The sequence below is a fragment of the Tinamus guttatus genome, unplaced genomic scaffold, assembly GCF_059628265.1.
Source record: "Tinamus guttatus ecotype Peru unplaced genomic scaffold, ASM5962826v1 Tinamus_guttatus_pri_ptg000059l, whole genome shotgun sequence".
Lineage (NCBI taxonomy): Eukaryota > Metazoa > Chordata > Aves > Tinamiformes > Tinamidae > Tinamus > Tinamus guttatus.
In genome coordinates, this window is record NW_028288593.1 from 453,745 (window position 1) to 466,786 (window position 13,042).

General features: G+C 43.4%; 1 protein-coding gene across 1 annotated transcript; it reads right to left on the reverse strand.

Annotated features, from left to right (window-relative positions):
• Positions 1 to 5,668: 5,668 nt before the first annotated feature.
• On the reverse strand, positions 5,669 to 12,733 carry CCL28 (C-C motif chemokine ligand 28). The gene is given in 4 exon segments (XM_010228417.2): positions 5,669 to 5,779; positions 5,782 to 5,911; positions 6,651 to 6,777; positions 12,670 to 12,733. Coding segments are annotated over 4 exon segments (432 nt in total).
• Positions 12,734 to 13,042: the final 309 nt, after the last annotated feature.

Genomic DNA, 13,042 nt, shown 5'->3' on the forward strand with positions numbered 1-13,042 from the left:
GACAGGCCGTCAGGTTCCCGGACGTGTGTTTGCTGCAGCATGCACAGGACAACACGCAGTATCAGGACATAACAAACAATGGTTAATTTTAATTTAATAAATTGGCTACTTGCACCAACTCATGGTCAGGTAGACAGTGCGGGAGAAGGGGCAAATCTCTCACTGATGGGCTTAATCTCTGTCATGTTTCTCAGATCCGAATTTGTGACCCTTCTGCTATCGCCATGTAAGAGCGCAGATTTGTGGTACAACCTTTCCTAGTGCAAGAACTGAGAAACGCTACTGAGAAACCAGGAAGAGACATTTTGTTGTTAAGTTTTCTTGCTACTTTGCTCTCCCCTGATAAGCCTATGTCAGTCTGTGTACGAGCCAAAGTCGATCTGTAGTTAGTTTTATTTTTCACTGTGAACATTTCTGCAGTTACAACATTTTTACGTGGACACGAGTTCCGTAGGCCCTGGCACGGTTCTGTCGCACAGACCCGCAGGCCGCACACGCTCCTCCTCAGAAGGGCTCGGCCTTTCCCGTGCGGGGGACGAAAACTCCAGCTTCCCTCCTCCTCTTCCCTCCGTCCGTGGACTGAACCAAAGGGCCTCGTGCCTCACACAGGCGTGAACTGCCCCGGCCATGACACACGTGGCGTCTGGCGCTGCTTCTCGTGAGCATCGCCTGGGCTTTCGAGACAGTAACAGCAGGATTTTCTTGGGCAGTTCTGAAGCGCTTCTTGAACAAGGCGTGCTGATGCAAATAGCACTGCTAAAGCTTTTTCTTCTAAAAAGGGAAAGGGTGAGGACTGGTGCCCAAATGACTATCTTTAGCTTGAGGAGAGGATTTTATTTATTTATTTATGCCTTTTTTTTACCCCTCATGGTACAAGATTGTGAATTACTTTCCATAATTTTTCACACTAACTTTCCATTTTATAAAATAGGATATGAATGTAAAAGACAGACACATGATACCCTTGTTAATAGCGTAATGCTTTCCCAAAAACCAAAAACAAATTAACCACTTATAGACAGTAGCATTATAACAATTTTCTTCTATTGTGCCCATTTTAAAGCGTATTTAATGACTACACCTTGCATATGAAGAAGGATAGCTAAAAACTAAAATATGACAGACTTCCTAGAATTTTATTTATATCCTAGAATAATAAAACTGAGGTTAAGGACACCCTCCGATCATAGTGATTTACTAATTATCTTAAGTGAAACTCAGGATCTAGGTATCTAATCTAAAACGTGTTTTTATCTCTTAGGATACATGCAGATACTAATTTAAACTTGTATCAAGTTTAGGAGTTCTCTTATATTTAGTTTCATGACTGGCTAATTCTTTATAGTCTAAGATTTACTACTACTATTTTATAAGCAGTAAAATGTCTTTTATAATGGGTGTTGACACCATCGTTCTTTTTCTTAAGGTTTATGAGTCTCCTGCTCTGCTTTTCCCATCACTGAGAATATTGCAAGTGAACAAACCTATGGGCGGGGTTGTTTTCAAATAGCAATCTTTTTTATTGGGAATGAGAAAGTCTAATGGCATCAGCTTTTTCTTCAGAGTATCTTTGATATAAATGCTAATTCCACCAGCACATGAAATTACAGAATCTCTTTTTAGAATTTTTCTGTCAAAGCAGTTTGCTATATAATACATCTCATTTTACTTGCTTTTTGCTTTTTGTACAAACTGATAGCTATAATTAAATCTCAATAGCTGAATTTTTATCATTTGGATTAAGTTTGAATAAAACCTCAATATTGTTTCAAGCACAGACACAGTTTTGGGTCCCATGGAACCTCTTATATTTGAGACACAAATATTTTTTAAAAATATATTGAACAAATATGAGATATGATTTTGAATACACTCAAGGAAATGCCATGCAGTTAAGCATATTGTTATCTAGTATTTGAATAATTTAAATAGTATTGATTTTATAAAAAATACTGTTATCTTTCCACTCTTTCTGTACTGCTATTGTGATCCTGTAATTGCTTTATATGGAATTCTGGGGAAGATGGCAATAATAACATTAAAGTGGTTGGTAAAGCTTCTTTCCAGATCTCCTGGGTAATAAATTATAACTCTCTAACCAAATTGTACTCCAGACACATGGCTTCCCGCTATTTCCAGACCAGCTTGTAAGAATTTGTGTCATTCTGCTTCTGTGGTTGTAAAACTTCATTCAGTCTGCCCAGTGACTTAGTTTTTTAATGCAGACTGTAATAGAGGTATATCTGGACCTCTGTAGCAGAATAACACTGCACCTAAGCAACTTAGAGCTTGAAACCTAAGAAAGGAGATGCCTTATAGGAGAAAGGAAAGAGCATTTACTAAAGATGCTGTTGCTGAAGGAACTTGGGATCACTTTGTTGCAAGGCTTGGGTCTTCCTAACAGAAGGCAAACAACATTTGTTCCTATTCCTGCTAAAATCCATTCGTCACCCGAGTCCGCTTTGTCAAAAGAGCACCTTGAACACAGGCCTCTCTCGCCATTTTTCACTTGTGTTAAAGTGGCTGGAAGCTCCTAGTCCAGGGGTGCTGTGAAAGAAAAATGCTGCTTTCCCAGCCTGTGACTCTCCTTCGGTTCCAGCTTTAAGTGTATCATATTTAGGATTGACTTGTCTTTGTAGACACAACAGAGTCTTTGCAGACACAACAGAGTCTTTGCTGTTGTTTAATAATTCTCTATTTACAGTAATAGCTATTAAAATAAAGAGTAAAAAGGGGAAGATTCTCAAAGCTATGAGCGCATCTGTAGGAATTTTCAAGAAAATCTGATTAATTATAGGCCTATATATAACTAAATGAATTCTAGGCCTGAGTTGGATTCAGCAGGAACTGGACTCCCGAGCTGCCCCGGTGCCCACCGGGGCATTGAGAAGCCGCCAGCGGCACCGTTAGGCACCCTGGGAAAGGGCTGTGCGAGGCAGCATCCTCAGGGAAGGAATGTCATGTGCTGCAACAATCTCTTCTGCAAAACAAGATGTTGAGATGACTTTACTGAAAAAACACCGATTTTATTTTTTTTGCCAAGTACACAAATAGCAAAGGTCAAAAATGATGTTCAGGTGCAAAGAGTGTGAGGTCACTTAAGTAATGTTTGCTTTTACTGAGAACCACATGAGTATAGACTTACTTTAAGCATTGACTGAAAATCTCACATGCAATAATGTGGCCAAAGAGATCACGCTCACATTTACAATTCACTACACTGGAATGTTTTTCTTTTATGCATTTGTGTGTCAGTGTTCAGGAATAAATGAAACTGTAGCAGGTGTGATATCTTTAAAGGCTGTTTTGATACTTCTGAAACCAACACTGGGGAAGAAAGTTTATTAGGTAACTAACAGAGGTTATTCCTACTCCCTTTCCCCCACAATGCACATGAATCCAAACTGGAAACACACTGGGCAGGTGTCATCTGACTTGTATCTTCTGACAATCCGAGTTTCACCTATTGAACCCAGGAGAACCTGTTACAGGATAACATGTGCTCTGCATAACCTGAAGGTGAAAAGGAAACTAGCAAAGTCTCCCTTTTGAAAGTGGTCCAGGAAATGCAAGTATTTGAGTAGTATTTAAGTTGTGTATCTGGCTGAGTCTTATCATACTAGTGACATTGACAGTGCTCATGCGTTGTAGCAGTACTAGTTATTAGAAAAGTCTAAAAATGCATTCAGATTACAGTTTGCTTTCTTTATAAAGTGTGCTTAAGAACTGCAGCACTGTAGTAATCTCAAATATGAAATAATATTTGAGCACTTGGGAACCTCAGATTTGGCAGGGGAGGGCGGACAACTGGCAGCATAAAATGCTGCCTCCTGAACTAGAGGAATAAGTGAGTGCCTGCATTTTTCATCTGCAAGCCGGACCTTCATGAGCCTCCTGCAGTCCATAGTGAAATTAGAGACCTCCCTTTCTGTAACAGACTAAGTATCTGAGGAGTTCTCACCCTCGATCGCAGCTGCTGCTGTTATCTTGAGCCACAGTTTCCCTTTTTCTTATCCTTTTTTATGCTTTTTGTTTTCCTGCCTGCTTGACTTCGCACCCTTTCTTCAGTCTCCCAAACTTGCTTGTTTTGCCTCTACCATACAGAGATACTTCATAATTCTGCAAGTGAAAGCCAAAGGCTTTCAGGGGCCCCAGACAGGGCCAGGCCTCCTGGAAAGGTAGACACATGGCTCCAATACTGTGATACGATGGATATCTGGGATAGAACAGGCATGGAAGTGGGATAGACTCAATACTTGGCTGGAAACAGCCGGTGATGGATTGATGGGAAAACAAGGAGGCATTGAAATGGCATCATAATGGCACGCAAAGACTCGAGAAGGAAGTGCACAGTTAACGTGGAATCAGTAGCAGAGCATGAGCAACAGAAGAAACCAGCCTGCTGGCACCAGCAGCGACGGATACAGCGCAGCGCACTGAGCAACCCGGCTGTCCTGGTGCTCTGCTGCCCAGCCCCATCAGCACGGGATTCCTCCTCATACCCACTCACTGCGGTCCCCGAGAGGTGCAGGAGCAGAACACAAGTGAAATGATGGGAAAACATTTGCAACGAATGCACCAAATGCACACAGCAGGGCAGAGGCTTCCTGCGCTGCTTCCCGCTGGCCATGTTCCCAGCAGGGAGAGCAGCCCGGGCTCTGCTCCGCAGGGCAGCTCCATGCCACGGGGCTGGCAGGGATGGATGGCACGGAGGGGACGCACGCAGTGCGCCTGGTGCCACGCGGACACCGCACGCAGCTGCACGAGCTGCCTCCCCGCCGCTCGGAAGCGATAGTTACATTTCCATAATCTGTTTTGGAAGAAGCTCGCTGCTTTCGCCAGGCGCGTACCAGTGGGAGCAGCACACCCACCGGCCACCTTGCTGCAGCCTCACATGTTCGCTCCAGCTTGGGAAGGTTTTAGCAGCCTCCTGTCAGTGCTGTGCGCCTTCTCGCTCTTCCAGCGCACAGCTAAGGCTTAAAAATTACAAAACAAGCACAAGAGAAAACCCTGAGGAGCTAATTTAAATCTAATGCAACAAATGAGAACAACAAACAGTAATTAACAGCTAGAGGAGGAAGAAGATTATACTCCCAGGTTAAGGATTTTTTGAACGTCCATTCTGTAGCACTTAACTCTTGTTTAAGATCTCTCTTTTCTCTTACTTGTTACTCACGTGTGCTTCTCCAAGGGAAGAGCTGATTTGACTGAGTTGGCTTTATGGGAATATGAAATTAGTCTGAAGCATTTCAAGGAAGGAGGGAGGGAACTGGGACTGTGTCAGGCCATGAAGGCCGCCGAGCGGGCAGCCAGCCTGGCATCGTTAGCAGTCCTCAAAGAAAGGCTCCGATGGGAAACCCTCCCTGGCAACATGATTGCAAAGAGAGAAGAGCAGGAGAGGAAGGTACAATGTAGGACACTGGGACAGCGGGACAAGGAGAAGGAACTGCCTAATGGGATGTGAAAGTACTGGGAGCCGCAAAAGTCAGGCAGGGGAAAGGAGACTCTAACCCTACTGTGGATCCAAGAGATACGGCAGAGCACTTGTAACTACAAGGCACTGTCAAAAAGACCATGTCATTTTGCTGGTCACGATTCTTGAGTTCAGGTGATGTTTTCTCACAGCGATTTCCCTCAGACCCTGGGTAATGCAAAGGTCATTTCAGTGCTATCGTGACCATCCCCGGTGCACTCCGCTGTCCTTGTACACAGTGCCGTAGTCCACGGGGGTTTGCATCACAGCGCCTGTGTCACTGCCGCTTCTCTCTCTCTCTTTTTCTCTTTTTTAATTTTGGTTCTTCTTTGTCTTCTACCACGTTTTTGGTGAATACTTAATCTCTTCTTCTTCATCCATTTCTTAACTTTTTTAATCCGTGGGCTTACACAGAACTTTCTGCCTTCTATGTAGAGACTACCACAAGGAAAAATAATTGTCAGTTTCAAGGAAAAGTGAAAAAATACATATTTTTAAATAACCATATGTATCACTCTCATACATAGCCTGCAAAGTTATGCTTGACTATATACCATCTATTTACTTTGTCTTACTTCAGATTTTGTAAAAGTTAGGATGTAAGGTTTTCAAGATTACATGTTTTTCCAAAATAATAAAAAAAGCTTTTCTTCTCCATTGAATCTCAAGACAATCAATGTAAATCAGGTATTGCCAATACAAATGTACTAAGTAGAACATTTTATCATCATCATGTAAATATCTAAGAATGAAAGATACTTATTAGGATTTCTTTAGAATTTATCAGTTTAACACAAACAGTGAAATTCAACCCCACTCCCCCAAAACATTAAATAGAAATAGTCTACATTTGAAAGTGAAGCTGATTTAATTAATTTAGGCAAGTTTTTTGGGGACTCTGGACCAGAGAAGTCTTAAGGTGTGTAAATGTTTCTTCAGTGCTGAACATAAAACAAGATTCAAAGTTAGTGCAGGCTCAATGATAATGCTGAAAATTCAGTTTTTAACAATCAGAAGTTAAAATAAGACATAAAAGGACAGTTTTAAAATTACACGGGACCTTATTTTTCATTGAATTCATGTCAGCATACTGAAGTTTTCACTTGCATAAATGGCACCTAACAGTTTTTAAATTGAGGCCACCCATTTGTAGAGAATCACCCCAAGTATCTCTTACATAACAGCTTCTAAGTGGCACAGGCCATCAGCTTTCTGGATGTCAAACCTCTCCACTCTTTGAAGAATTCCCTTGGGAATTTCCTCTGATATTTTTGTGCAACAGCTAAAGGCCACAGGAAACAAAGCTGAAAAGAATAACAACAAAATTAGAAATAACATAGATATGATATACAATTAGTTCATGTGTATATCTCATTAGATGAGATAGCATCCTCTTGACTTTTCTGAATTAGGAATGGGTGCTTTTGTTAGTTAATGAACAGCTTCCTCACCTCTTCTAACGCACACGTCTGTAAAGGCTTGTTACAGGAGGGGTAAAAAAGCAGCTTTTATTTATTTGTGTGTGTATGTATGTGAGAAAGTCACTGACATTAACAACACAGGAAGTGATTAGGAGTATAATTTAAAAAACACTGCCCTGCAAGACTGAAGCAGCCCCCTGGGCTTTTGTTTCTGAAGTAATTAACGTTGTTGCTGGGTTCTGTGCTTTCTCCCTTCTCCTCCTCTCTCCCAAGGGCTTGGGGGCGCAGGACTGGATGTGTCTCTGCTAGGAAACCATCCCCTGCAGATCGCTCCCTGCTTGCTAAAAGTCACTGCGGCTTCAAAGGCACATCAAAACTCGAGGATTTTCAGTGACACGTATCAAGATTGTGGTGCTTGCTTTTCTTCCATCCTAATACAAAACTACACCCCCTAACAGGATTCCCTCCATCAGCTCAAGGACAACCCAAGCTTTTGAGGGTCTCAGCTTCAAACCTCTGCTTCAAAGTGAGCACAGCAAGGACTCCCATGGCCCACCGAACAAACAGGAGCAGGGGGAGGGCGTCTCCTTTCTCTATATTTTGATTTTTTTTTCTCCTGGCCTGTAAATCAAGCTAATCTATAGGTAATGACTTAGTCTTGGAGCACAAGTCATCACACAAGAGAAGGGGGAAAATCCGGCTGAAAAAGATGCCTGTACAGAGCAAGGCGAGGAGGCTCCTCTGGAAGCTTGGAGTGAGCCACGAGGAGCCTTGCCGAGCTCGGGAGAGGCAGAGGAGGCCGGCGACGCGCAGCGGGGAGCTGCAGTTAGGCAGGATAAAAGCTTAAGGACAGGCAGTTATATCTTGAACTCTGTGTGAGGTTTCAGGGCCTTTCTGAAGACGTCTACCCCTGTGCTTCTTTTGACAAGATGTGGGAAGGCCAGCGCTGCCAGGCTCCTGTGGAATAGCTGGATGCTACAGAAGATCTTACAGCAAAGCAGGTTTCCTCTAAACTTTCTCAGTTATTTGCTCCACTGCCTGTCTGTAATCTCTCACCTTTACCTGCGTTCTGTACTTAGAAACACCACTTGCTCCCTTCCCTAGACCTGCACCACCTATACTGCATTGTCCTTCACACACTTGATAACTGAAAATGAAGAAATTAATTCTGATGCACTTTTGTAGCTGTATAAGGAAGAATACACATGAAATCATAGGATGAATATGAAGCAAAATTATTGGTGCCCCCAGGTGGGTTTTTGAGCATCTCATTAGTCTCATGTGACAAATTCCCCTGCATAGGCAGCAATCTTGAACTGAATGTGGCTACCTGATGCTCAGTAAGTCGTTGAACTGCAGCATTAAACCACTCGCATATAATTTATGAGAAAGGCCAGAAACATCACCTCTAGACAGGAGGATGCAATGGACTGCCTGTGAAGCCAGTGCAAATACCTAAAGAGCAGCATGAAGTTCTGCAGAGAATGTGACTGAAATGTCAGTGCTAGGGGGACAAATGCATTTCTTACAGAGACCGAGAGCCTGCTAGATCCTTTATACGTGTTTAGGAAGACTGTCTTGTTTTCAAAGGGCTCTATGGATGCTTGCCTTGTGGAAGTCTAATCCACACTCATTTTACTTCTTTGACCGAAAAGTACCACTTCTAAGTAAAGTGTTTTGTTCTGCGCATGGAAGTGCAGTTGCAATATTGCAGACAAATTATCTATCTTTGAATCACAAATGAATACAGAGTATCAGGGTTCTTCTGTCAGACACCCTGAAAATATCATCTGCCAAACTTGTGCTGACAGAGATGTTTGTGGTAACTCGTACCTGCTTAAATAGGAATCAGTTTACAAGTGAGGTAGAACCAGGGAGCAATAACCAAAGCTACTGAATTCAGCTCAGTACCAGAAACATCACTGGGTTTCAGTAGTTGGACCAGGCTCAGTAGTTGGTGATCCTTGGTCTAAACAACAATTGAAAGAATTGTGATTTTTTTTTTTCCACAAAGATGCTGTCTGGCCTTTCATGTGGTCTCTGAGATTTTTCCGGTGATGCTCGTTTCATTTGTCACGATGGCTGTCAATGGCTCAGTCAGAAACACAGCCCTGCGCTCCTACCCAACAAGTATTTAGAGCCGCTGTCTGACATGGAGCCTCTTCAGCCGACAGTCTTACAGCAGCTCCACAGTTGACAGCAGCTTAAAAGGACCTACAAGCTTGGTGCTGAATCTGGAGACTGGTCCCCTCAGCGTTTGCTCTGCCATTTTGGGGCAGGTTTTATTATCCATTCTGGCCTCTCTTTCTCAGGAACTCTCACCAAGGAAACACTTGCTGCTTTTCAAACTCTGTTTCAGATGCTCTTGCGGCATCCAAATAATTCAGTCTTATGGCTCTCCAGTCTTCAGTTCACTAGGAGAAACTAAGCATAGATCCTTGCAGATGGCAAGTGAGAATAACTGGAATACACCTTCGAGTGCCCACTTTCTCTCTCAAAGCTGCCTAGAAAGGATCTCCTCTTAGGATGCATGCTTTGCCACTCACACTTCTGGCATACATCAGTGCTAATCTTTTCACTGCATTTAACACATTATATGGAGTCTTATTATTTTCAAAAGAAGTGGAGAGAAAGGACAGCTTTCACAGCATAGGAAGCTTTGTCTTTCTAGTGACCACATTACGTCAAGCACATCTGAATATATCATAGCTTGAATACGTCAAGCACATTTGAAAAAAAACGTGCTTAATTTTTCCTTATCATACCTGGGCCTAACAGTATTAGGCAGTAGCGTTTCCTAATGGAGTTCTCATGTAGTTACAAAGCAAGGACCATACAACTGGGGGAAAAAATACTGCCTTGATTAATGGGACTAATCTCTTGCTTCGTTAGGACTGTGTACTGAAATGCTCTAGCTATTTCTATAGACAAGTTTCATCTCTTAATCCAGTGTTGCTGGTTTATGAACATAGACTCCAGGTGCTGTTCTTGTATATTAGTGATCACGTTACCTACACTTTACTATAAGGTGGATCTTTCAGTACTCGTTTGCTCAGGAAGCTGACAGAAAACGTTCCTTTAATCTAAACAAACTCAAGGCTGTTTTAAAAGTTCAGTACCTCAAAGCAGATCTTTTCAGCCTAACCCAAAGCAAGTCAATAACTATTTTGTTATGAAGAAGGTTTTGATCCTACCTGGCAGGGGAACAAAGAAGGATCCTAGAATTCTTGGCAAATGCAGAAGAGTTGTACTCGGCTAAGACAAGGAGGTTGCTTAACAGCAGGGAATGAGATGGGAAACTCTAATGTTGCAAAACGGCTTAATCCTTTCCATGATGTTGACTATGTAGTAATTAAAGCATAACTTTGAGTAAGGGGCTCAAGATTCAGAAAGGATGCTAGGCTATGGAAATAACACAGTACATAATGCTGTGGCCTCGAATCAATTCAACTTCAATGATGCTTTTCCTGTTCTGCTAAGATGGACATTTTCAAGGCTGGAAGCTGGTGGGGATGGATGGGTGGGTGCGTCACAGGGCCATGATTTTGAAACACACAATTGTTGCTCAAATCAACATCAATTTGCAGCTCTCTGTTCCTACGCATGAGGACAAGGCCTATGACAAAACTGCTGCTTGTGCCAAAATCCTGCCCAGCTCTGCTGTATAATTTACACAGAGCCCAGGTGCTGCCTGGGACCCATCCTCTGACCTCTGGCATGCAGTTCTCTATCCTTTGTGAGTGGCTGCATGCACGGGCTCCACCATGGAGCAGCAATTTTAAATTGTTTGTATTCCTAGTCTGTATTCCAGGGCTTATTCAAGACTTTGTCTCCTTCAAGATGGTGAAGAGAACATCAGCTGGAAACATTCTGAGGCATGAAATAAGAGTAAAACTATGTGTACACTGGGAAAAGTGTATGACAGAGAAGTGCAACTGAACGACACTGGAGAAACAGTTGTGCTTCAAGAAGCAACAGCCACTTCTCAGGACGCTCCTGCACTAGAGGACACACAGGCAGCATGTCAGAGAACTTGTCATTCAAATCCCATGACACTTAACACTTTTTTTTTCCTCTGATATCAAATTGATCTCTTCATATCTTGTGAAGGAAATATACATACTGGAGCTTTCACAAGAGAACCTCTGTGTCTCCCAAAATAAATTCAAATCAATCGCCTCTAAAATAAGAATAAACTATCTCGCCTAATCTGCTCCACAGTCTCCCATTCAAAGCTGCCAACTTCACAGCATTGCAGAATCTCTGCAATGCTGTAAGGGCCCAGTGCTGACAACAATGCCGTGACAGGAGAATATCAGGGATTATAAATCAAAATTTAAAAAAAAAAACCTAAATATTTTAAGAATGAAAATAATTCTGTTGCACATCTATATGTGAGCATAGGTTATCTGCTATTTTTCGAGCGGTGTCTCGTGCTCGTGCCTGGGTGCAGATGTGGCCACCAGAGGGCTTTCCTGGCTCTGGTCCCAGCAGCCAGGAGCGGCGGTGCCCGAGGCACGGGCACCCTTTGGGACTCGGCAGAGCCGCATCCCCAGCCTGGGGCACCCGCGCAGCCTCGTGCCATTCCGCCCCTTTCCACCCCTTTCCGCCGAGGGCGGCTGTTCAGCCAAGGAGCATGGTTTTATGTGGAAACTCAGATGCGGGAGATGCTGCTCTGGGCCTGGGAGCTCAGAATCAAAGAACGCGGTGTACGGACGCCTCCGCTCCGAGCGGCGCGCACGGGCGTCCCAAGCGCGCCCGACCTTGCCAACCAGGACGGTAGGGAAAAGCCTGCAGAGTCTCCTCACGCCAGGAGGGGCAGGGACCATTTTCACTGGCTGAAGTTTTGAGGTAGACTTGTCCACGTGCTGCCCAAATCCATAGGCAACTGAGCAGTTTCTGCTCTTAACGACTTGAGAAAAGAGCATCTCAAAGGCTCAAAGGCTGAAGCTCCAAGTTTTGGAAAATCTGGGAAAGAGTTTGTTACCTTCACGGACAACACAGATTATCTTGCAATAGAAAATTACAAAGATCTCAGAATTCAAGCAAAGAACTGGCTACTCTGTTTTGAAATGCTTCAATTAAGATGACAGAAGACAAAACACAACTGTTAATTTCTTAGGTCTCTACAATCCTGCAGACACACTACACCAAAGGCTGGGCAAAGCCGCGAGCAAAGTCTCTCTTCTGCACCTAAGAAACCAACTTCATGAAGTGGATCATAAAATAAGTGGTTTGAAATCTTTGCCGTCCAGGGCAACCTGATTTTAAAAGAAAAAAGAAGATTAAGGGCTCTTCTAAATACACTCACTTTGGAGAAGCTTGGAAAAAAGAAAATTGTAGTTGAACAAGAAATCCCTTTAGACAATGACATTTTGTCTACGTTCCCTTGAGAAATGACTGCTTTTAAAGTCTTAGGCCTTTATCAGTTAGTGTCTCACCTACTTTGTTCTTGGTATTATTACAAATTACCTACCCAGCATTTCCTTGTTTAAACCACTTTAGAGAAACACAAAGTCCCCTGATCTGAGCCAAGGAAATGCTAGGTGAAACCAACTCCCCTTAAACAAGTGGCGACTATTCTATGTAGTTTAAAGAGTAAGCTATTCCCTTCAGAAATTTTCCCTGGCTATAGCACAGACCTTAAAACTATCATTTTTGATCCCTTACAGAATGGTAAAGGCTTAAACAGACTTAATTCTAAGCAGTCTCTCACTTTTTTATTTATTTTGTATTAAAGAAATTAAAATACAGGTAAAGTACAGTTTTACTTACTCTCAGATGTCCGGCCAATCGCAACTGTGAGAATAGCAAAGGCAGCGACTAAGGCCACATCCATCTGTGCCAAGGGCTGCAGCTCTACTGCAGCGGAGCAGGTTGCGAATTCCAGGAAATAAAAATCCTGACCCCGCACCCGCACCTGGGGAGGGAAGCGGCTCAAAGCCCCACCCTGCACCTGGAAGCGGCTCCGCTGTGTGGGGCACCTCGGCTGCCCGCTGGCCCCGCGGCCACGGCCGGGTGCCCCCTCTTGGCCACAGCGATGTGGCTGCCAGAGGAGCCATTTTATGTGGGTGCCCCAGGCCCGGCCCGTTCCTACCCCCAGGCCCTGTGGCCACAGCTGCCAGAGGAGCCATTTTACCTGGGTACC